The sequence below is a fragment of the Kwoniella shandongensis genome, chromosome 2 (genome assembly GCF_008629635.2).
Source record: "Kwoniella shandongensis chromosome 2, complete sequence".
NCBI classification, from domain to species: Eukaryota; Fungi; Basidiomycota; class Tremellomycetes; order Tremellales; family Cryptococcaceae; genus Kwoniella; species Kwoniella shandongensis.
The window spans coordinates 1,489,178-1,513,013 of NC_089288.1; the positions used below are offsets into that span (position 1 = coordinate 1,489,178).

General features: G+C 47.6%; 3 protein-coding genes across 3 annotated transcripts; 1 reads left to right on the forward strand and 2 right to left on the reverse strand.

Moving 5' to 3' along the window:
- Positions 1-60: 60 nt before the first annotated feature.
- Positions 61-8,710, reverse strand: CI109_101219 (uncharacterized protein; the record flags this gene model as incomplete). The annotated part of the gene is made up of 11 exons (XM_032006597.1): positions 61-106; positions 176-410; positions 477-642; positions 705-866; positions 937-5,817; positions 5,871-6,528; positions 6,578-7,129; positions 7,184-7,272; positions 7,327-8,463; positions 8,514-8,618; positions 8,681-8,710. The coding sequence occupies 11 exons, from the start codon at positions 8,708-8,710 to the stop codon at positions 61-63; spliced, it is 8,061 nt and encodes a 2,686-aa protein (XP_031859113.1).
- Positions 8,711-9,087: 377 nt separating this feature from the next.
- CI109_101220 (uncharacterized protein) lies at positions 9,088-10,045 on the forward strand (the record flags this gene model as incomplete). Its single annotated transcript, XM_032006596.1, has 2 exons — positions 9,088-9,301; positions 9,405-10,045. The coding sequence occupies 2 exons, from the start codon at positions 9,088-9,090 to the stop codon at positions 10,043-10,045; spliced, it is 855 nt and encodes a 284-aa protein (XP_031859112.1).
- A 304-nt stretch (positions 10,046-10,349) lies between these two features.
- Positions 10,350-11,493, reverse strand: CI109_101221 (uncharacterized protein; the record flags this gene model as incomplete). The annotated part of the gene is made up of 4 exons (XM_032006595.1): positions 10,350-10,772; positions 10,870-10,962; positions 11,048-11,086; positions 11,155-11,493. The coding sequence occupies 4 exons, from the start codon at positions 11,491-11,493 to the stop codon at positions 10,350-10,352; spliced, it is 894 nt and encodes a 297-aa protein (XP_031859111.1).
- Positions 11,494-23,836: the final 12,343 nt, after the last annotated feature.

The window sequence follows — 23,836 nt, forward strand, 5'->3', positions numbered from 1 at the left end:
GAAAAACCCTTAATCAACCGTCACTCAATTAACCCTCCTATCACGTCGCAAGATGTCTAGCTATTCCCGTCTCCTCTTAGTGTTCGGTCTACTGATCTTCCCGTCACTGTCAACCAAACAAGATAACATCAGTATCGTTTTCAGAACTCGCATGTGGGTGAGACCGGATACTCACGCATAAGCCTTGATTTTCCTCTTCTTCCCCTCTTTACCCCTCTCCACTTTCTTACTCTTCCTCTCTGCCCATTTCTCTGGATCAGCAACTGCCATCCTGACCCTATCTTCTCTCCTTCCTTCTCGTTTCGATTGTGTCGCTTTACGCAACTTCTCCCATACGATAGAGAAGGGTGTAGGACCGACTTTGGTCTGTACGAATTCGCGAATCTGTGTAGCCAATTGACGGAGTTCGTCTAATCATTTCACTCATCATCAGCTTTGCTCGCACTGCACAATGAAAGGAGAGGGAGGGGACGCACCAATTTGAGAATCGTCGACTGTACCGAGATCACCACCTTCATCCAAAATCCTATATACCGGACTCAAGATATGGATCAAGAATCCCTTGGCTTGTTGGGGATCAAGAGCTTCGTATACCCCTGCAAAGAATCGCAAGATTGACAAGACCGGTGCAGACCATTGTTCCTACCAATCGCAACATGTCAGCTCAAGTACAATGGCCAAGAAGAGGTTAGAGAAGCACTTACACTTGCTTGGGAGCTGTGAGGTGATGGTCTGTTGACAATGAGATGTCGAGCGAGGAAAGACATTCGAGACATTAACCATGCGAGCGGTCTTCGTTTCGTAGGTTCTTCTTGATCTTCCTCATCTTCGCCAGCAGGTGCAAACTCTGTCACTTGTTCCGAAGTCTACGCAATCACGTCCGTTCAATCAGCCTTTCTTTCCCGTCTCCAATCGAGAGAAGGCATATCAACTCACCGCCCAGTACTTCGAGACGTTGTAAAGAACCTTGACCACCTCGTCTGCCAATTTCCCACTGACAATCACACTCTCCCCATCTACACTCTTACTACCCTTGAGGACCAAACACCCTTTCCTGGCAATGTCCAACAACGTCTCATCGCCCAACATCTCACAAGCCGATCCCTCTTTCGCTGTAGTGAAGAGATTGGCCAGTAATTTAGCGGTATCGTATCGGACCCAATCGTGTGGGAATAACAAGTGGGGGATGATCGAAGTCCACGGCAAGGTCTCGAGATTGCTGCCAGAGGATCGAAGGACGGATCTGGCAATTGCCGAAAGAGATTGATGAGCGAGTGAGTGATCAAGATGTACATAGTCGTCTGAAATTTCGGCTTTCGCAAGTCGTTTCGCACTTTCCTCGATGATAGGACTAACAACTTGTTCCAAGTCCTCGATTAGACCTTCACCCTCCGGCGAGTCGACCAGAAGACCGAATACGCCCAGTGCCGCACTTGCTAGCACCTCGTTGTCCTCCCTTTTGCCGACCCAGGCTTTCAGGACCTCCACCATCTGACTCTGTTTGGTGCTGTCCAATCGCTTCCAGAGCAACTTCAATAATGCTCCAGCTGCGATTCTACATTTCTCCGAATCGTCGTTAGCCAAAACAACCACCAAAGCGACGAAGAACATATCGGCATATTCTTCGACCAGTTCGTCCGAGAATTTCGTAAATACCGCCGAGAGAACTTCCATGACGGATATTCGACCTGCTTCGTAGGTATATTCGAGATTCCTCGCAAAGAAAGTCATCTGTGACTTGAGTCGACCTTTTCCTTGTGGATAATCCAATAGGAAAGCCATGACCGCTCCTCGACACAATTCTTGAACATGGGTAGATTGCGAAGTCACCATGATTGACGAAACACGTTCCATCAGATCGTAGATCTCTGGTACGACAAACTTCCTCGCGATGATAGATCGGAGAATCGTAAAGATCGCAGCTTGTCGATCCGGTTCTTCCAAATCGGGACTGATCACCTCGAGCAAGTATTTCAACTGATTCTCAGTCACCTGTGATGATTTGCAATCCCGTAAGATTACAGCCAAAGTCTTCAAAGCCGTTTGAGCAAGTTCTGATTCCGCCGTCCCACCAGCATGTTTGATGATTTTGAAGATGTTGGTGATGAACACGTGCAAAGCAGGTTCAACTTGCGGGACGGGACATCGAACAATCGCGGCAGTAGCTTTGAGCGAAAGCATGAGGACGTTGGAAGCGGGAGAATACAGCGTGTTGCCGACGGCGCTGACCATGGGACCGAGTCGGGAGAGGATCGATACGTCGTCAAAGTCGAATTTGCCCCTGCGGAAAGCGGTAACGAACAAGTCCAGACCGAAGACAACAAACTTATGCGCGTTCAACGCATAAAAGTCGTTGTCCCCTTTGACGTCTCGCTTCATCTGGACCTTAAAGTTGTCGGGAGTCTCAGCCGGTCGACTAGCCTTTCGTTTCGGCTTGAGGTATGACGAGTTACCACTGATGAGGGAGAAACAGAGGGACAAAATATCTTCCGGACCTAGTCTGGAGTTCGAGTTGAAACCGAGCGAGATTCGTCGAAGCGCTTCATCGGTCTGTTGCATCGGCTTGACCGCCTGAGAAGAGTGCATGACTTCTCTCAACGGTGCCAATATCGCACCAATCTTGTTTGGCGAGACCAGTTGCGACAATAGTTGGAAGGTATCGAAACCTCTTGATGTCGCGCCTCTCACTTCCCTCATCTTCGTCTTGAAACCTTCCGTCGCCACATCCTTCCCTGACTCTCCCCAAATCACCTCGGCAGAAACGGCGACAGCAAGTTCCACTGCTTCGTCGAGATCAGCGAATCGATCAGATGCTTCGGTTGTCGCGCGAACGAGGATAGCATGAGTAGCCACGGCCAAAACATGTTTCTGTGGACCTCGTGACAAAGCCGTCTCGAGTTCCTTGATCACTCGGACAAGCCAATCTGGACCAAGATAGACCGCGATCTTGCACACCGTTTCTCGTGCGATATCTCGAGTATCTTGTTCTTTGCTTCGAAGAATTGCAGACACAGTCGTGATAACCCGGAGAACTTCGACATCGGACGATGCACGGGGTAGAGCGTGGGCGATCTTGACAACACCAAGAGCAAGGGGGATTCGGATCGTGCTGTCCGAATCTTCTTTCTGAGCGACGAAGCGGACCAATCCGGGAAGCAGTCGGTTGAGGATAGTTTGTGTGATCTTTTCGGGAGAAGTCTCAGTTGGTCCTTGCTCTACTACCTCATCGTCCTTTTCCTCATCCTCTTCAGCTGCAACCTCCCCATTCTTCTCTTGTGCGACATCTTCCACCTGTTCGTCCACTTCCATGGCGTCGACCTTTCCAATGTCAAAGTGGAAGCCATCGATGATCGCCGAAATTGCTCGCACATAGTATCTCTGTTGCGCAGACTTTCCCGATCCGATACCCAGCTTCATATACCTCCCTATCACTCCGTACCATCTAGACCATCTCAACTCTCTCGCCAATCCACCGATAGTGAGAATAGCTTCGTTGATGAGATGATGATCTGTAATGTCGGTCGCTCCCGCCACGATGTGTTCGAGAACAGGCAAGAAGATGTTGGTGAGGGTCGACTCCCGGAAATGGTATTCAGCCGCCAGTTCGCGCAATCGTCGAAGAGCTCGTGCACGTCGATGGACTTGAATATGCGTGATGTTCGTGAAGAAGGCGGCTTCTTCGTCGCCGTCAGCTAAGAGCGGTCGGAGTTCTGCGAGCTCAGGAATACCAGAGCAAGTCTTGACGGCGTGAGTCAAAACGTGGAGCGCCTCGTTTCGAACCAATTCTTGCTTCGCTCGGAGAGTTTTTCGAAGTCCCGGCATGATGATGTGCTGCAACGAGTCGACATAAGGACCGTCCGCCGCGTCACCGATAAGCGTGATGAACCTTTGTAGAACCGCCGATGCATTGGTCCTGATCGACAACTCCTCCGGCTCCTGAAGGAAGAAGAGGACTGTTCGAAGGATAGGCAACCAAGCTTTTGTATCGCTTGGCAAGTCTGCATCAGCCGCGTCGTTGATAGAAGCGTATGCAGTCAACCGTCTGTCGAAATCAGGCTCCTCCATTCGTCTCGTCGAGTACGCATTCAAATCGCCAACCAGCTTGACCGATTTGCTCAGCGTAGGATCTGTGACTGCAAACGTGTCGAGAACAGCCACCAATGCCCTTCTCGAAGACGGGAAGAACATGGATTGCAACAAAGTTGAGATTAGCTCGTAAGAATGCAAAAAGAATTTGCTTGTCGGATCGGAGAAGTCGGGTGAGATGGCGTATAGGCGTTGTAGAGTACTCAGAATGTTGGTCTTTGCCTTCTCGGTGGTCTTGCGCTGTCGCAACAAAGGAGCGAGCAGTGTAGCGAGCTGTTGAGCTTGCTGACCATCAGACACGACAACGGACAGCCGCGAGAGGATTGACAGCAATCGTCGGGTGATCTCGTCATTCTGTGTTGATTTGAGCGACGCGACGAGACCAATTATGTGGTCAAGCAAAACACGGATATGAGGTAGAAGGACTTCGTTGGTGATGGTTGCGTCTTCTTCGTCGATCAACAGCGAATCGATAATATCAAAGACTTTGAGGATCACAGCGGGTTTGACCTTGACTGCAGTCATACAAGCGAATGCCTTCGGTAAAGTTCTTTCGTCGAGCTGGACTAAGCTCCGGGCCGTCTCGACCTTGACTGCAAGAGTGGCGATGAGCTCGAGGGTACCCGATGGCGCTTGGGTATTCTCCACTTCCAGTCTGTCAAGTCTTGGAGATATGATGGAGGAGAAAAGATCCGGCAGATAGGGGGTGAAGTCGAAAGTGCTGACGGAAGATCGGAAGAACTGGACAAGTCGTTTCAAACCGATTGATCGGATATTTCGTAACGGTGCAAGACCCTTGTCGGTCTCGGCCTGTTCATCCGCCTCAACCTCCTCTTCGTCTTCCTGACCATCCTCCACTACGACATCCGATTGGGTGAGACGCTTCTGAGCATTCGCGACCAACTCGATCGTCGTACTTATCAACCTTGACCAATGAGGAACGATCTGAGGTCCGAGGTATCGAATGACATCGGTAAGAAGTGTCAAGAAACCCATCTGTTGTCGCCCAGATACCTTGCCTGCGCCATCTACGAAAGGTTCCAGCATAAGGTCAACCAAAGTGCCAAGCTCTTCGGACGAACAACCACTGAGCGAAGTAAGAACAGCTTGCTTTCGGGCTCCTTGCCCTTGTGCGGTGCTAGATCTACCTCGTCGGGATGTGATGATACCGTACAACAAGCGGATGATGACGGGAAGGGCTTCGTCGCGATGAGGAGGATCGATAACGACAACACGTGTATTCGATCGAGTGGTTTGGTCTTGGGTCTGGATCGCGTAATCTTGACTGTCGACACCAAGTCGGAAACGAGTGAGTTCGTCTCGGAACTTGGAATCGTCTAGTAGTGCTGTCATCGGTTCACCATATGGCAAAAGTTTGGGTGACTTGTATGTCAACAAGCACTTCAGGGCAAGACCTTGAAGTTTCGGTTCGCCCTTCGACAGGATTGTCAAGTACAGCGCGTGAAGTTCGTCTGTTCGGAATGCCGCCTTGGGGTTAACAAACTTTGTCATGAGTTCGAGGTAGTTCGCTGTTCGCGCCTGACGTTGCTTGGTAGACAGATGTGTAGTGGACACCACTTCTTCGTTGGCGATTTCCTGCTGAGCGACTGAGAAGAACGCAGGAACGATGAGTCGAGAGTGCTTCTCTGCGAGGGAGTGGACAGCTCCGAGTGTACCGAGCAGTTGCGCTTCGTAGTTGAGAACGTCCAATCGGTCGTGAGAAATTTGAGCCTGAATGATCACGCATCAGCAGTCATCTTGGTCGTCAACCTCAATGCACTCACAGCAATCTCTTGTTGATCTAACTTCTCTTCGTCGCTAGCTTGGATCCATGCCTTGCCCACGGCGTTCCTCCCCTTCTCCAGATTGGGACAGTGGTACTGGACATCATCCTCGTCCTGCTCGTCTCGACGCGACTCGTTGTTGTCTCGTCGGGCAACTGTCCATTCAGGATTGACAACATCCAAATCTACCATGGATGCGGCCTGCGCAACGTTTGCCTTCTGCACCTGTTCCCAGACGATGGACCACACAGTCTCCCCCTGTTTCTCGGCAACAGCAGCCAGCGCATCGATGGTTTCCGCATAGACGGGTCGGAAGTTGACCTTGAGCTGAGCGACGAGATAACCGATCACACCCCTCATAACGATGCTCCACTCCTCTATTCGTTGGCTGGACAAAGAGGTGATGGTTCGGCTCAGACGAGCAATGTTGGTCGTTCGCTCTCGCACGTTCTTCAGTGTCATCTCGGATGTTTCGATTTGAGTACATTGTGACCAGATCTTTCCCAGCGTAGTGACATCTTCGTCTAAGTCCGAAGGACCAGCAGGTATCGTAGCCGGTGCGATAGCGGTTAAGATCTGGAGAGATGATTGCCGAAGCTCCGAGTCTGACGAAAGGAGATTCTCCATCAACAGTTCCAGGACGTGGTCATGGGATAGACTGCATGAAAGTCAGCTTGATTATCCAATTTCAAGCAGACTTGACCTACCTGAGATCTGAAGCCCATCGCTCCACCAATGGAGCTATCGCTTCCATGATCTCTCTGTTCCACGACCACTTGTCGAGAATAGCGTTGAGTTGACCTTCAGTGACGAGGAGCCTCTTAACGTCTTCTTCGACACCCTCTTTTGGACTTGCCAATATGTGTTCGGTAGATCGCAAGAGAGTTCCCAACAGATGACTGTCGTTCCAAGCACCTGCAGTCTTCCATTCGCTTCGTAATGTCGACGAATCCTTGTCGGCCGAAAGTTCAAGGCTTAGCTTGAGCAGGGATGCGACATGCGGTGTGAACTGCTCGGCATCCGAAGGTAGAGCTGGCAACAGCTTTAATGCTTGACCGAGCACTCGACGGTCATTGACACCCCTGAGCCCGGTCTGAGCGAGTGATTCGAGCAGCGAAACGAGAGTGGAGATGAGAGCTTGGCGCCATTGACCACCTTGGACATTGCTTAGTCCACCGGACAGGTATCCGGCAGCAGCGAGATTGTTTAAGAGAACGAGGGTAGACAATGGGTCGGAAGGCAACGCAGGTAGCGAAGTCCTGACGAGCAGTGTCAGTGACACCACAATACATACAATAAAGAGATTCACTCACTTGGCGACGTGAGACAAGAGGAACTGCTCGACTCCGGTCCACTTTAATGTGACCAGAGAGTTGACAAAGGCAAACGCTTCTCGATGATCCTGATCGATGTCATCAGATCCATTCTGATTTGCGAACCGCTTCATGGCACTCACCAATTTCTCCCATAGGCTCTCGATGAGAGAAACACCAGGACTCAACCAATGTGTCAACTGACCGGCCTGAAGGGCTCCCACAATGCAGGTAACGAGAACCTTTCTCCACCCTGCCCTCGTTGCCCTTTCCTCTTCCGATAAGGCCTCGACAGTAATTGAGGCATCACTCAGCAAAAGCGGTAACAAGAATTGCAATTTTTGCATGACCGGCTTGAGAAGGGACTCGGGGAATCGTTTTCCTCTTCGTGTGAGCAGGAAAGTCGAGAGGACGTTGAGGACGGCTGCGGAGGAAGTAAGCGACATTGTCGCAGGAGAGGATGATGTGGAGGCGGTCTCAGTGGGTCTGACATCAAGTTGGTTTAGGACAATCTCGACGACAGGCTTGATGACGGATGACGATGTGTAGTGGATCAACGATGTGCTGACAAGGTTGATAGTTGTCAACTGCGATGTCGTAGGGTTGTTCGCCAGTCGTTCCAGGAGGATTGTGTAGATAGGTAAAGCCCGAGAGTGTAATTGGCCTGAAGTTCCCTTCAGACTGTTCGCCCAGACAGCCTCCATACCCTCCTGCTCATCTTCTAACAACAGGTTGATCAACCTTTGCAATCCGTCTGACCTCGCTTTCCTAATCACACCAGTCCAAGCGTCCGCTACACACTTCCTGACATATCGCTTGTTCTCCCTTGGACGAAGATAAGGTCTAACCTCATTCCACGTTTGTTGTAGTAGAGATTGGGCGGTCTCATCGGATTTGAGAAGCGCTGAGGCGATAGTACGGAGAATCAATGAGAGGGTGGAATATGTCCTTTCGACTAATTTAGGATCGAGTGCCCTCAGAGCGCCGACCCGGAGTAGGTGATGAGCGGTCTCTGGAACGAGGGAGACAGCTTCGCTGAGACACGTCTCGTAGAGCGCTTGGTGAAGGAAAAGAGCTGGATCAAGACCGGAATGAAGGTTGTCCTGACCTCCCTCTAAGCCTTCGTAAAACGCATTGAAGGTCTCCTGGATGGTAGAAAGGTTGTATAGTGTGATAGGAAGGGTGGTTGTGAGAGGGAGAAGTGTTCTTTGTAGATTTTGATAGGGGATCGTGAGGTCCAGTTGCGAGAGTCGATCCAGCTCAGCCGTGAATGGTGTGCTCTGTCGTGAACGTTTAGTAAGGACAAGCAGGGCGAAACAGGTAAACATACAGTTTGAGCAGTGTCCTCGTCATACTCGTCCTTTTCCCATCCGAGACCTCTCTTCTTCCCCACATCTACTGAGATGTTGTTGATTTGCGCATTATAGGAGGCGTACTGGAAGGGGCAAATAGGATCAATGTTAAATTCATCAAGCTATGGTCAGATTGAGAACTTACCTTGAACCTCTTTTGTGGTGGTTCCGACATGATTGATAAAGTGCCTTCAAGACTCTATCCTCCCTCAGCGTTGATTTTGGATGCTGAAAGTGAGGGAAGGAGACTGATGGCTTGTTGTTGTAATGACAGATAGAAAGATTTGATAGCAAGGTGTGCAGGAGGAGGTAAAGGTGGCCAAATCTGCTTTTGCGTTCTTGAAATATCAAATTCGCTTTCCCACGGTAGTTTCCATATTCCCACGTGTCAGCGAAGGACTGACGTTGCAGGGCTCCGCAACGTGACTTGATATCTCTTGGACCAACGTCCACCGCGTCCAAAGTACATGCTCAAACCTCGATCTTTCTTTCGGACACATCACTTCCGTCGTATTGATCACCACAAACCTACCAACTGCATCAACGTACACCATGTCAGACGCACCTCTATCTGGCGACCGACTGAACGAAGAACGCGCCTTCATTAAGCGTTATACCGAAGGTATTGCGAAACACAAAGTCGAATACCCTGGCGATTTCTCGACACCGTTGGAGGACAGACCGCGCAAGATCGCTGTCGTAGGAGTGCCCGTTGCGGACCCACCAAGTGCGGAGGGCATGGATGTGGATCCTCCAGCTGGACAAGGTGTGTTGTCCCGCTTCTCTCCTCTCGATCCCCTCTGCGGGTATGGAAGAGACTTGGCATGCCTTTACTGACCTGACGTCATGAATCTTGGGAACGCTCGCAGACAACTCGATCACTGTCACTGTCAAGTCACTGAAACCCTCACTCACTATCCCTATCACCATTCAACTCACCGACACTGTTGCCGACCTCAAAGATGCCGTTGCAAAGTCATCTTCGTCAGCTCCCGGTGCCGACTCACAAAGACTCCTCCTCAAAGGAAAGGCATTGACCGACACAAAGTTGTTGAAGGAATACAACGTTGAATCAGGAGCGACTATCCACTTGATGATCAAGACACCAACTGCCGCACCTTCAGCAGCCGCTTCACCGGCACTCACCTCTTCCGAAGCGACCTTCCTACCTCCCTCTTCGACATCACCCGCGCCACCCGCTTTGACCATCACAACCTCCCTCGACTCCTCCTCCACAGCGGGCATGCAGATGCCCCTTACCATGGCAGACCAGGTCGGCCCTCCTCTTGGTCCCCAACCTCAAGTATCGTCAGCTACATTCCACTCGGCCGTTTCGAACCCTCAGTTCTGGCAAAGGATCCACGCATTGTGCGTCTCGGAATTCGCATATGAGGACGAGGCGGATGCAGCTTGGGAGACCTTCCTGACGTCAATGAAAGGGCGTCTGAGCGCGGGTGAAGCGGCGAAGATAAGAGATGTGGTCGGTGTCAGTGGCATGGGCGGAGTGTGAACTTTCAACAAGCAACAGAAAAGAAAAGGGCAGAGTACAAATTACGCGATGAGTGGTTTCATATGTTTTCCATCCTTGTACTTGATATGAATTGCACTTAGTCATGCATTGGTGCGTCCATACCAGGATCAATGTGAACATCCATGCAGCAAGCATTGAATTGTCCGACGTAACACAATTCATTTCTTTGCATTCTTCGTTTCATTCATTACAATCGTCATTTACGTTTCACTCATTACAGACGTCCTCCTTCATGCAATGCAATTAAAACACATTCCACCGTTACCTGGCGGCTAGTCCACCTTCAAGCGGTGATTCCCTCATCTGCGGGAGAATCAAGGTAGAACCAGACCTTTTCCTTCCTTTTGAACGCCCTATCCCTACTAACTGACCTATGACGAGCCTTCAAGTCCTCGAGCACTTCGAGAACCGGACTTTCGGTCAACTTCCTCTGTCCGGCACGCTTCAGAGCGGCCCACTTCCACTCCTTTTGTCTTTGTTCCCAGATGGCAAACTCCTCGTCCGAAAGACCATCCTTGAAGGCCTTGGAGAGGAAGGCGTGGTCGATACCATACCAATTGTCAACCTGGTGCGGGTAGATTCGACGCTTGGCGCCACAGTTGACCCATGCGAAAAGGCTCATCGAGGCCTGCTGAGGGGCGGTCGTCAGGTACGGATGATCCTGCGGAACACGGAGGATCTCGCTCGAAGTCGGAGTATCACCTTTCTGTGAACAAAAAAACGTCAGCAAGAGGGACGTATACGCAACGGCAGCCGAGGTTCGATCTTGTCATCGAGTGCACTCAGTCAAGAGAATGACTTACAAATAGAGCCGAAGAGATCGACAACTCGCCCTCAGTGGGAGTATTGACCTTGGGCTCGGGAGTGCCGCAGTAGAGGGCAGGGAGCGACCAGCTCTACACGGCAAACCAACAAATACCAAGTCAGCATCAAATCTCTCACAGTAGGTGGCATTATAGATGGTCAGGCGGGAGCACTTACACCAGGCGACCTATTAACCTTGGAAGTGGCCCTGTCGACCTGGAATTGCAGGCAAAGCGGTGTCAGTTATTAATCCTGCAATAGCGGCTTAGACTATCAGTACTCACCCTGGCAACAGTTTCCTCGTCAAGGGCAGCATGGGTCAACTGGAGTCTGGCCAATTCGTCGCTGAGGTCAGATTCCTCTTCCGCACTGTCGGTAGTGCTGGAACCGGTATCGGTGTCGAGCGACGGGGTCGAGTCGGTTTCAACGGTCGGAGTATCCGCCTTCTCATCAATCTGGTTGCCGTTGTCATCGCCATTGTGATTGTCGAGACGATGACACTCGGTATTGTGTTCGTGCTCGAAAGGGTTATGGCAGCCCGCGATGTCCTCGATGTGAGAAGCAGTGTAAGGCGGGGGAGAATCGGGATAGACAGCAGGTCCGGTCTGGATAGCGGGGCACATCTCGCTGTTAAGAGCTGAAGAGTTGTAAGTCAGCGACCATCTGATGACTCGTCTGCTGACAGTGGGTGCGGATGGGGTTGAACTAGGATGACGAGAACGTATCAGGTCGGCGACTCACCGTTTGGTTTGATATTGACAAGTGATGAGGGAACAAGCGCTTGGTTGCCCAAGATACTATTATATACCACTTTTGAAGTTTCGCTTACATCTGAGGATGGAGAAGAAGAAAGAAGAAGAAGAACAGTCAAGGTGTGGGGCGTGAGATTATATGTATGTGGATGAGTGAGTGATCGTGTGTGTGTCTGTCTGTTTGTGTGAGAGTCCTTTGCCGCACTCATTCAATCGGGTGACCAAACCAAGGTTTCTTGAGCGCACAGACCTCCTCCGTATTTTCGAATTTTCTGGTCCAGCATAGTCATTCAATTTCGATGATACAAAGTTTGCTCTACATGGGCAGATGTATGACGAAGCCCATCGTTCATACAAAGAAGCGTGGTAATTTAGTACAAGCCGAGGCCACATGTGATTCAATACTCTAGGGTGATCGATAGGGGGTTAAGGTTCCTCTGGGGAGAGGTCCCGGCCGGCCAAAGTTGTATAGGAATCGTTGATTGCACTTCTCGTATCATTTCGTTTTATCAGATACAGCATCGCATGTGTAATCAGAGTATTCATCTGAGGTCCAAGAGATCCTTTCAAAGGTAGACCGATCATCTGCGCACTGGTATGGACGAAAGATTGTTCGAAAGAACCAATCTGGTACCGACCTTGTATTATCTGCGTAATCTTCAGCTTGGCATCATGATATGAAGCTTAATCTGGTGTTAAGTTACTGCGATAAGAGTCACAAGACCGCGGAAAGCGGAAAGACTCACTCGGCATTCGGCACACAACATTCGGATCACTACGAGGGTTGTGGGAACAAGCACCCAGCTGGAGTCGTCGATGTGTCGTTCCGGCTGCCTCCCAGCTGTGATATCTTGTCGCTCGACTTTTCTTAAAGCGTCGTTTAATCTTGATATGGTATGGCAGGATTTTGCAATGGCGAGAGGGAAAAGATGACGATATCGCACAATGAAAAAGTCGTCGGCGTCCGGCACGCTGTTTTGGATGGATGTCAAGTCTTTGCACTTTGTTATACACAGCGAAACACCACAACAGCGTTAGTGCATTACGTGGTGCGTAGTTGGCAGGGCCATTAAGACCGTTGTTTCGTTAGCTGAATCTTGTGGTTAGCTGAAGGCATACTTGGAAAGCACCTATGATTGATTGAGAACAGTTGTACAAGGGTCTTATACAGTCATTCCTGCCACAATTTTGATGTCTCCTGAAGACTGCATGCATACATTGCCAATTAGCAGATAATAGCAGTGGCAGCAACAAATTATATGCACTAGATAATGCTGATAATTGCGTTGCTCACCAAAAGACTTGACAAACAATCCCCAACAAGTAGTTTCATGTTGCACAGTTTGTGTTTTGAGGAACTTGTAATTGTCCAAAATTCCTGTATCCATTCTATGATTGAGAGCAAATTGGGTCCTGAACACCGTTTGATACTTTGCTTGCTCATCTTACATTATCCACCACCTATTTCTGCACAAGTAAAATATTCCTATGGGAAAAGTCAGGGCTTGTACTTAAGTGTCATGACGGTCACTACCTGTCACGACCCATACCAAGTGGCTATATTTAGTCCACCCATTTTTCACCCTTCTACTTACCAACTCGCCATTCTCCACAATCACTGACCCTACTCTCGCCTTTATCGACAGCATAAGGCTTTCTTCTTGCCTTTCTCACCGGCATCCATTGCAACTCTCGCTATTCTCGACATAACACTGCTATTTATCTCGTCTTTCTCGCCAACAACTACAACATCATTGACCAATCAGGTTCTTCGATGATGCCAAGCCAATGATACCAACACCATGACACATCTCACAAACCATCGACACATTGCTGACTAACTTATTGCACATATAAAGAGTATCTAGTCTGCTCTATCAAGACATGGCATAAGCAAGGATACACGCTCGATCTGTATTGGTCGTAACAGACTGTTATTGGTCGTTTTACGAGATCTCGACAGATCATTTGTCACTGCGGATGCTTGTCGGACATACACGCGGCTTTGTCGCTGACAAAGCCTTGATCAATCAGATCCATACGACCAATTCTCATGGGAAAGCTGACAAAGCTGCGGGGAAGATGAATCAGCGTCGGCGGAGGCATGGTGGAGGTATGGCGGTGGCAAAAGGGGAGTCGCAAGGTATAAATAAGGACCTTGCTGGACAGGTCTCTCCTGTCCATCAAGGATCCAAACATAACTCGTTCTTCACTTCTCTTTCACTCACTCACTCACTCACTCACTCCCTCACTCCTTACTTTTACTTGTACTTATTTATATCATTTGCAAGGTCTTTCCCTCTTGACATATCCTATTAGCTTGTCCAGGATCCTTCCAAGCTACTTGCTGTCGACCAACTAACAAGCCTACGGTCTACCTTCATCAGTTGTAGTCCAAGCTCGTAAACAGTTGCTTTCCACGTGTCTTGGCTTCTAGTCCTCCGGACTTCACCAGGACAGGTTCGTAACACTACCACATAGATCACGTGACCAACATGATCCCGACGCACTCGCCGCTCTACTCGCTATCCTCGTCAAACTCGTAGAACTTCATTCAACGAACCCATCTATTATTTGGTCTCATTCAACGAACTCGCCAAGTTGTAGAATATCGCTCAACGTAGACGGACGGATGGATGGATGGATGGATATATAGGAGAATGGCTATTCTCATCTTTGTACTCTTTTCCTTAGTGATTTCCCGATTGAAAGTCATACATTGTACCTTCGCTATCGCTCTTGACGATATCACCTAGCCTTCAGTCAGTCCAAGGCCACAACGCTCATCCTGAGGTTGTTCTCTTCGGATTCTCGTCGTTCTCGTCATCCTCACTGAGTATCTTGTCCATCTCGTCATTATAGTTGACACCTTTGGCGAATATCACTCAACCTTGTCTCCGTGATGTGATAGGGCCTCATTGACTGAAGCCTCTGTTGATCATCGTGACATTAAGACCTGACTTTGCCCATTGGAAAGTGATGATTGTGCCAACCACGATCCAGATGGCCTTCAGACCCATCGACAGCCAGAATTGCCCCTAAATGAAAGTGCTGAAGGATTGAGAATAACATCACAATATATGTCCATAAGGCTAAGCAAACCGAATCCCATCCTATTTGCACAATCATACCAGTTTTCCTTTCGGTCTCCCTCTGTCATCCTCCCATCCAATCTCACTTGGATTGATTTCATCAAATGACTTCCTGTTCTTCACTCGTAATGTCCTCATTGTCCCAGCTGATTCAAGAGATTCACTTGTTGGCTTCTCTGGTTCTCTATCCTTATCACGCTTGTCCCACCACCCATAATCAGAGGTGCTGTCATCCTGAAGTCCCTCAGGCTTCTCTGCTCCAGAGCTACTGAAAGCCCTGGATCTGAAAGGCTGTAATGGTATGCAGGTCCAGATCAACATGCACAGTTCTCAAAAAGGTCAATGAATCCATCAGAACTTACAAGTGATTCAAGTTGTTTTGCAGCAGCAGCAACATGTTCCTTCATAGTCTTTAATCTCAACTCAGATAGAGAATCCAAAAGTGGGGAAGTCGGTACATTATGATCCAGAACCTGACAGCAAGACTCGATGTCTGGAGAAGACTGAACAGCCATCTCAGAATCCTTTCATCAGGGGGGAAGTATCAGCATGACAACACTAGCCAATGATTGAAGTCAAAGCAATACCTACCAAGAGGCACACTTGGCGAGGCAAAACACCCGGCTGTACAACATTGGTAGTCAAACTTCTGTCATGATGCATGACATCAGTTACAGAATCTTGATGAGTAGAATCAATATGGGTAATAGGTTGAATTCTTGAGTCCATATCCAGGTCTTCATCATCCGCAGTCCCTTTTGCAGTAGTATTAACAGCCTTTGACTTTCTTTTTCTCCTTTCCCTTCCCTTCCATGAGGTTGACATGGTCTTGGGAGCCAAAGATGATTGCTTGACAATTCTTTCCTCCCACAGACTGTTCCATCCTTCCAAACTGTCTGGTATTTCTGTGTTGTTGCCATATTCCTTTCGGAATCGATGTTCAAATCGAGACCACTTTCTTTCTGTGTCATTTTTCTTCTCGATGATATTGTGACTGTGTTCCAGCTGTGCCCTCTCCCAGTGTGTACGCTTCTTATCATCCAAAGCTCTGCTGACAAAGACTTCCAATGTGGCTGCAGATGCCAATAATTGCCTTTCAGTGTATTGTTCAAGTAGAGCTTTACGCCAATCAGCAAGAACGGACCGGTATTGACTGCTTCTTGTGTGATTATCTGTTGTGGACCGAACCATTGATGAGGTTTGCTGAAGAAAGTCAGCTTCTGAATGTGCAAATTGTTTTTCTCCTTCCCTTTGCACAATCTTTTCAGCTTGGCCAACTGTATCATCAAATTCCGCTCCAATTTCAGAAATGACTTTCCCTGCTTCCGTAGACTGTATATATTCAGTTCTGCATTTTTCTAACAAGAATTTGTTTTGTTTCCACCTTTCTCCAAATTCGTCAAACCACTCGATGAATCGTCCGGCTGCTGCTTTCTGATTTTGGGCACATAATGCAACTGATTCTGCGAAACTGTCCACTCCAAGCGTGTCTGAAGAGGAGAAAGGAAACGGAGCCAATGATCTTGGGGCATCCAACAACGGTGGATCTTCATATGTGACCAGAGTGTCCAAAAAAGGCAGCTTGTTGTTCTTTGGATCAGAAAAGATCCCAAAGCGCACCTGGTTAGTTTTTGGATCTGTGTACACCTGGTAAAAGATGTGACCAGATGCACTTCGTAGCCTTTTGTGAAAGTCATGTTGTTCATCCTTGCTGTTTGACTGCATGGCGGTCCTGTTGTGTGTGTTCTGGGGAATACAAGGGTAGTAAGCCTTTCCATAAGATGACTGATCATGCATGTCAAGTGGCAACTGGCTGACAAACTAGGGAGTTAGCAATGCTGGCTTGACATACCTTGGATTGATCTGAATCAGAAATAAAGGACCTAGAAATTGAACAGGAGAAGGAGTTACTCCTATAATGATTGGGTGCTGTGAAATGATGTTGAGAAAGAGAAAGAGAATCAGGATACAGGGGGAAGAACGGAAGATTTAAAGCTTTTTATGCCCGTTTGGAGCGAGGGGAACAACATTGCATCCAACTTTGTGGCTTCTGAAGGACAAAAGATTCACACAAGAGGTGTCTCAGAATACAATGTATATCACATATTATGTGCTAAACATCTTGTAAATGAAGGAGAACAAGACAGCAAACAAAGTAGTATCGTCATCACACACGTTTCACAAGAGGGGTCCTTTCATTTGCAGTGTTTCATCCCTTTTTCAGCGACAACACACTGTGCACAATCGTCGAAGGCCTTAGCAACGAGTCCTTGTGGTGAAAAGTGCATGGCTGCAGCTTTTAAGCAAGCAAACTTGGGTAGTGTAAGACTGTATCCAACCACCAGGCCCGACAAACTGGCCAAGAACAAAGCGGCTTGGCAGGGTTTTGCAATGAGGTTTATGACAAGGCAGTGAGGTAGCGCAAAAACACATCACCTAGCCAGTGGCCAATTACGCTATCTGAGCATCGCATCGCACTATAAAAGATCATGATAATCGGGATTCCGCTGAACCTCTCGATTTTGGCTATATATACCCAAGAATGTTGGTCTTGGTAGTTGTCATACATGACACCATAATACAGTGATGCTTGTGCCAAAACCTCAATTTGGATGACATTGAAACCTATCAGAAACCAGAACTGTCCCCAGATGAAATTAAGAAAGGATTGAGGATAAAATTACAATACATATCCGTTCAGTAAGCAAACCAGTTCCCGTCCTATTTGCACAACCATACCAGTTCTCCCCTTGGTCTCCCTCATCATCCTCCCATCCAATATCACATGGATTGATATAACTAAATGATTCCCGACCCCACTTCCGAACTGTCCTCATCATCCCAGCTGATTCAAGAGCATCTTTTGTTGGCTTTTCTGGGCTTCTGTAGTTTACAAGGGCATCTGACCATTCTTTTAAAGCTGTCGTCTGCTTGAAATCCTGAACTGCAGAGCTGCTGAGAGCTCTAGGTCTGACAGGTCTGCTCAGGATCTACAGAATGATGACATTGGTCAGTGATCAAAATCAGAAGAAGAATGAAGTGTGGAGTATTTTAATTCACCAAAAGTTTGGTCTCATCAGCAAGATCATCAAGCTCATTAGGCAAATCATCTTGGATGCCAACCAAGGTCTCAAGGGAAGGAGGTGGAAGTCCTGAAGTGGTTTCCCCCAGTTAGGTGTCACTTTCACGCTCTGTTGCAGCAGGTGAGCCTACTACCAGATCCTAAGATGTGTTTCAGCGGGTCTGCACATCAAAGGTAATACAAAACACGGAAATGGCTGAGCTCACAGAGATGCATTCCTGATCCCTTGAATCAGCAGAGGAGGTGTCAGCCCTTGCTGAACTGCCAATGGAGCAATCATCCATTGGAGCACTATCAGCGCTTGGTATCGAATTGAAGTCTTCTGAAACTGCAGAATCAGAATCACCCTTGGTAGCCTTTATGGCCTTGAGCTTCTCCCTTCTTCTCTTGTTCTTCTTTGCATTTCTGGAACTTTGAGCAGGCTCAATGGTTGCAGCTGTCTCAAGTCTGTTTTCAATTGAGTGCCACAACATCATCCAGCTTTCTGTAGTGTCAGGTATTTTTGTTTTCTCAGGATAGTCTCGGCCAAACCTCTTTGAAAGCTCAGACAGCTGTATTCCGCTGATGGTGATTTGGTCCTTGCCATTGTTCTCAAGGTGAACACTGTTGACCATCCCTGGGTACCTCACCTTCCACTTTTTGTTGATATTGATGCTGCTGAGGGCTTTGGACACTACTGATTCAGCTTGGAATGCTTTTCCTCTATAGGTACTATTTTGAGCTATGCGCCAATCTAAGAAGTCTGACTGGAACTGATCCATCATTGGGTGTGTGGTGTGGTTTGATTGCTTCAAATCTTCCACTGCAATCCTTGCTTTCTCTTGTGCTCTCACAAAGTAGTTGACTTGTTGTGTTAGAACACTATGAAAAGCTTCAACGACTGTTTCTCCGAATTCCTTCTCAATCTCATAAATCACCCGACCTCCTTCCAGAATTTCACTCTCTTCATTGGTCATTGATTCATTGGTCATTGAGATGAACTCAGATTCAAATGTAGGTTTGTGCAGAAGTCCCCTATCTACACATTCTTTGAACAATGGAGAGAAATTGTTCCGAGCTTGACCCAGATTCTCAGCGAGTAAACTCACTGATTTGGCAAAACTTTCCACCCCTAATGTATCTGCAGAAGAAAGAGGGAATGCACCCATTGACGCAGGAGCTTTGACTGATGGTGGAAGCTCATATTTCACCCAGGGTTCCAGGAAAGGCAGTCGTTCATTCAGGGGATTAGAAAAGATTCCAAAGCGCACCTGTTTTGAGTCTGGGTCTGTGTACACTTGATAAAAGATATGGTCGGAGTTGCTGTCGAACCTAGGAAGGTTGTACTCTTCTTGCTCACTGCTTGACTGCATTGTTGTTTATTGTGGGCTTTGTTGTTTCTGGTGTCAGCAAGCAATCTACCTCCTCTTCATAAGATAAGGCCTGAACATGAAAACCCAGTAACAGCTTGCTGGTGAGATTGAGTGGCAACAGTGGCTTGACTTACCTTGAAACGATCTGTGCGAGAAATCAAGAAATAGGAAATGTGAGAGTGATGTGTTACCGACTAATAACTGTTGTAATACTGTAATGAAGAACTGGGACAGAGAAAGAAAAACAGAACAGAAGGGGGGTAAAGGCAGGGAGCATGAGCAAAATAAGAGCAATTCGTGCCAATTGCAAGGGGGGCAAAGACTCTCTATTCCTGTTCTTGGCTCCTCTGGGATGAAAGGAATGCACTGGTGACTTCAATACGGTGTTTCAAATTGCTACTTTTGATGTATATCTCCTGAATTTTTAGAGCTGTTTGACAGCACTGAGATGAAAGGTTTTGCAAAACTGTTCATACATCTCTATGCCCAAGGAAGGCCTGTCATCCAGCTGGATTCAATAACTCACCAACATTTCAATATTTCATGTTTCAAAGCTGTTTCAACGTACCTGGATGAAAGGTCTGACATATCAGTTGCTTTGACAACATGCTATCACTCAATGGATAACTGCCTCAGCTCATCACCCAGGTTTCCCTCCGGGGTTGGCAAAAGCAGCTATAAAAAAACCTTCGGCCTGGATCACATTTTATGGTTCATGACAAATTGTCAACAAGCAATTCTCAGCATTACCATTCTTGCACACATCAACAGGAACATTGACAGCAATTGATCATGTCATCTCGCACCCATCTCAGTCATGGACATCATACACACTCAAGACATGAAGACCGTCACCAAAGAAACAGGACCCATCCACATGTGTCAAATGAAGGTGGAGATGGATCTGCTGGGTCGTCTAGGAACCATGCCCCATCTGTGAATGATGCTGATCAGTATGTCACATCGTTCTTCCCAATGGATTAGCCATTAATCACTGCGCTCTGGATGATATTCACAGCCATAGTACTGTTGTACTATTGGAATAAGAAAGTAATGAAGAGTCAAGCTGACATCATGGTCTAGCCTCATTACAGTCCGCACTGGGCTTCGGGATTGGGGCAGCCAAGTCCCTACTTTCACCCTCAATAGGGTGCTCTTCCTGGGACAAGATCAACACTTCCGCTTGTCCTCTGAGTATGCGCAGACGACTGACATACACAGGATTGGCACAAGTATGAGATGTGTTGTTACTCGTCGATCTGAAGCCCTCTCGGGTCCCAGTACTCAGGAGTTTGATTTTGAGGCGGGAGTTCCCAGCCGTAACACTTTTCATTTTGGATCTATGGAGGAGGGTGCAGTGCTTGAAAGATATGGACCAGTGTCGAGCCCATTACCTCCTACCGGCGAGTGGCTGAATCCACAAGGCATCAAGCAGTAGGTACCTTTGCCCCTATATCCAGCGTGAATTTGTGGCCTTGGAAACATTCTACCTACCCAAATGATACCTCGTTGATGAAAGACTGACCTTCTCATTTCAGGATCATGCGGGTTGATTTATGGCGGCCAGATGATGAAGGTCAACTGACAAGACTCACACATTGGGCTTACTTGCGCCAGGGACAGAACATCCAAACGGATGATCTGGAGCCTGTTAACATTTTCAGGGATCAGATAGCCTATGACAAGTATTATCTGAGCACTGAGCTTAATGCTCAACGAGCTAAAGAAGGCCGTTTATTTAAATATTTGAACCCCACAACAAGGCAACCCCTAGGAGGATTGCGTATTGGCCTGGTCAATTGCACAGCTGCAGATGCGAACCACCACACTGGGGAATGGTTACCAGCTCCTGGCAACATGCAGTGACCTTATACAGGAAGAACAGTTGAGAGCCACATGGTACCATGGTGATGTCATTGAATAGAATGAGGAGTAAACCTTTGTCACAACATAGGAGGAAAGTTTGAGTTAATTGGGTAGGTGTATACAGGACATGGGTTACGAGAAGTTGAGAGAGGATGTCAGTTGGCAAAGAGGTCATATGGAAACAGGGGACACTCCAATAGTATACAGATCACAAGAGGTGGTTGAGGTGTCCATAGAAGATATTAGCTATGTAGTCATGGAAGATTGATTGGTCAGGATAGAACAACATAAACTTTACATATGTCTGTGTATTCAGGGATATGGTCCATATACAGCTGGGTCTAGACTGATTGCATGACTGCAGAGAGTCTGGCTATGGTAGCTAACAAACTACAGTCGAGACCAGAATCACCAATCACTGGGGTTGCCTACCAAACCATGATTTTTCCCATTCTTATATCCCCTATCCCTATATCCAGGTGCAACTCTTGTTTGTATCCTGGTTCTGATCATGTTCCCAATTGCCAATTGTTGCTGCCATATTCAAAGCTCACACATATTGGTGATGATTGAAGCTTTGTGGTACAACAATGTGGTAGTTCTAGGTTTGTGGTGCAACACAAAGGTTGTCCTAAGTTCGCAAAGACACATGGGGGGTTGGTGAATTACAACTTGTTTCGTGGCATATTCATGATGTTGTTGTGATTATCAGGATACAGACGTGACACAGAGGTGTTTCTTCTTGTCAGAAACGGGACCATTGTGGTACAACAAGGTCCGTCGAGGATATAAGCGGACATTGACGGAGACTCCGCTGAGTCACGTGAATAGTTAGAGCGAAAGTTGACGAATGCTCGGCGAAGCTTCGTTGAGGGATAAGATAGCTTCTATGAGAGGAATGAAGGAGCATGTATTGATACTCTTCTAGCAACCTACTTGACAACCTAGTACACCCTCGACAGACGCTCTACCGACCCTCGACCTGGCTTCCTTGGAAGGAACGCTTTAACGTTGGCGGAGGTTCACACACAGTTCAAATATCCTTCCACCTTCCGTACTTATTTAGTTAGTTAGACCGTAGTTAGATAACCCTATATACATATTTCTACAGCGCTATGAGACATGTACGTATACAACACGCTATCCCACTTCGACTTAGACGCAAATGACTCTCGAATAAAGAAATAATGCAAGAGCGGCCGAACGAGAACCGGACGGTTAGCCCCTTCTTCCTCGAATCTTGGTGGTACCACGCTTGGCCTACTAAGAGACCTACGGTGGAGTGCTACACCGCTGACATGCCTTTGCGAGGAGTACAGAATATGAATAGGATGGAGTCCTACCACAAATGATACATATCAAGTACTGAATGTACGAGACTTGGGGTTGACTAGGGGGATGTTTGACTGGTACAATAATAGTGAACTAGACATAGGAATATGAATTCATCACAGGAATAGCTATGTCCGTGTAATAACGCATTGCCTAGCCAGTGGCCAACTACGCTATCCGAGCATCGCATCGCACTATAAAAGGTCACGATAATCGGGATTCTGCTGAACCTCCCAATTCTGGCTATATATACCCGAGGATGTTGGTCTTGGTAGTTGTCATTCATGACAGTCCGAGCCCTGTAGTCATGTATATAAGTACCAATGATGCTACCAGAACTGTGGGTACAATTTGTCAGACAAGTCGGTCTTACCCGTCAGCAGCCGCCTCAAGTGCCGGCTTGGTCTGGATAACAACAGATGACGAGCCGGCTTATTTGGGGGCTGAGTTGGGTTGTCACAACATAAGTCGGCCGTATAATTGTACTAGGTCTTGACACTCCATACTTGAATGAAAGGTTTGTCCAATTAGCCGCTAGGCATTGACAAAGGACAGCCTATCATCAGTGTTGCCTTATACAACCAGGACCCATCTACAATGGCACGGTAGCCTTCCTCAAAAAGCACAATTTGGTCATTTCACATTTCAGGGCTGCTTTATCATACCAGGCCAAAGGTCTGGCAGTGTGTGTTGCTGTGTCAGTGTGCTCAAAGAAGGCTTCTCAATTCAGCCCAGGGCCAAGCACATTACATCATATTGACATCCATTTGGTGATTTGAGGTTTCAGAGCTGTTTCATCCTACCTGAATGAAAGGTCTGACATATTGGTTCTCATGTCATTGTGATGTCATTTGATGGACAACTGCCTCAACACAGCTGTCAGCTTTGCCACTGGGCTTCACCAAATCAGCTATAAAAAGCCTTGTATTTTGGACAGGATTACATTTTTGTTCTCATAACAATCCTCAGACTACAAATTCACTTTATAACTTCCACGCTTTTAACAGCGAGAACATTGACAAACAATCAATTATGTCATCACGCACCAATCAAGCACATGCATCCCATTTGCAATCAATTCGGCAAAACAGGCATGGAATAACCAGGAACGGTGCAGGTCGTGGCAATGGATCTGCCACGTCCTCCAGAAACTATGCTGTGGATGATGCTGACTGGTAAGTCACATTTGTTCTTTCTGTAAGCTGCTTATAGCAGTAAAATCATGTTATATTGTATCCATTTGCCCCCAATTTGTTGAGAGATGTGTGGAAATCAAACACTAAAGATTGAAGTACAATGCTTACATGTGCATAACAGCCTGGTTGCTGTCTGCACTGGGTTCATGAATGTACATACTCAACCTCCTACACTCATCTCCAACAGGCTGGTCTATCTAGGACCCGATCAAAGTTTCCGCTTGACCACAAACTCTGAACCAGATACTACTATAAAGAGGATTGGGAGCAGCATGAGATGTGTGGTCAGTCTTG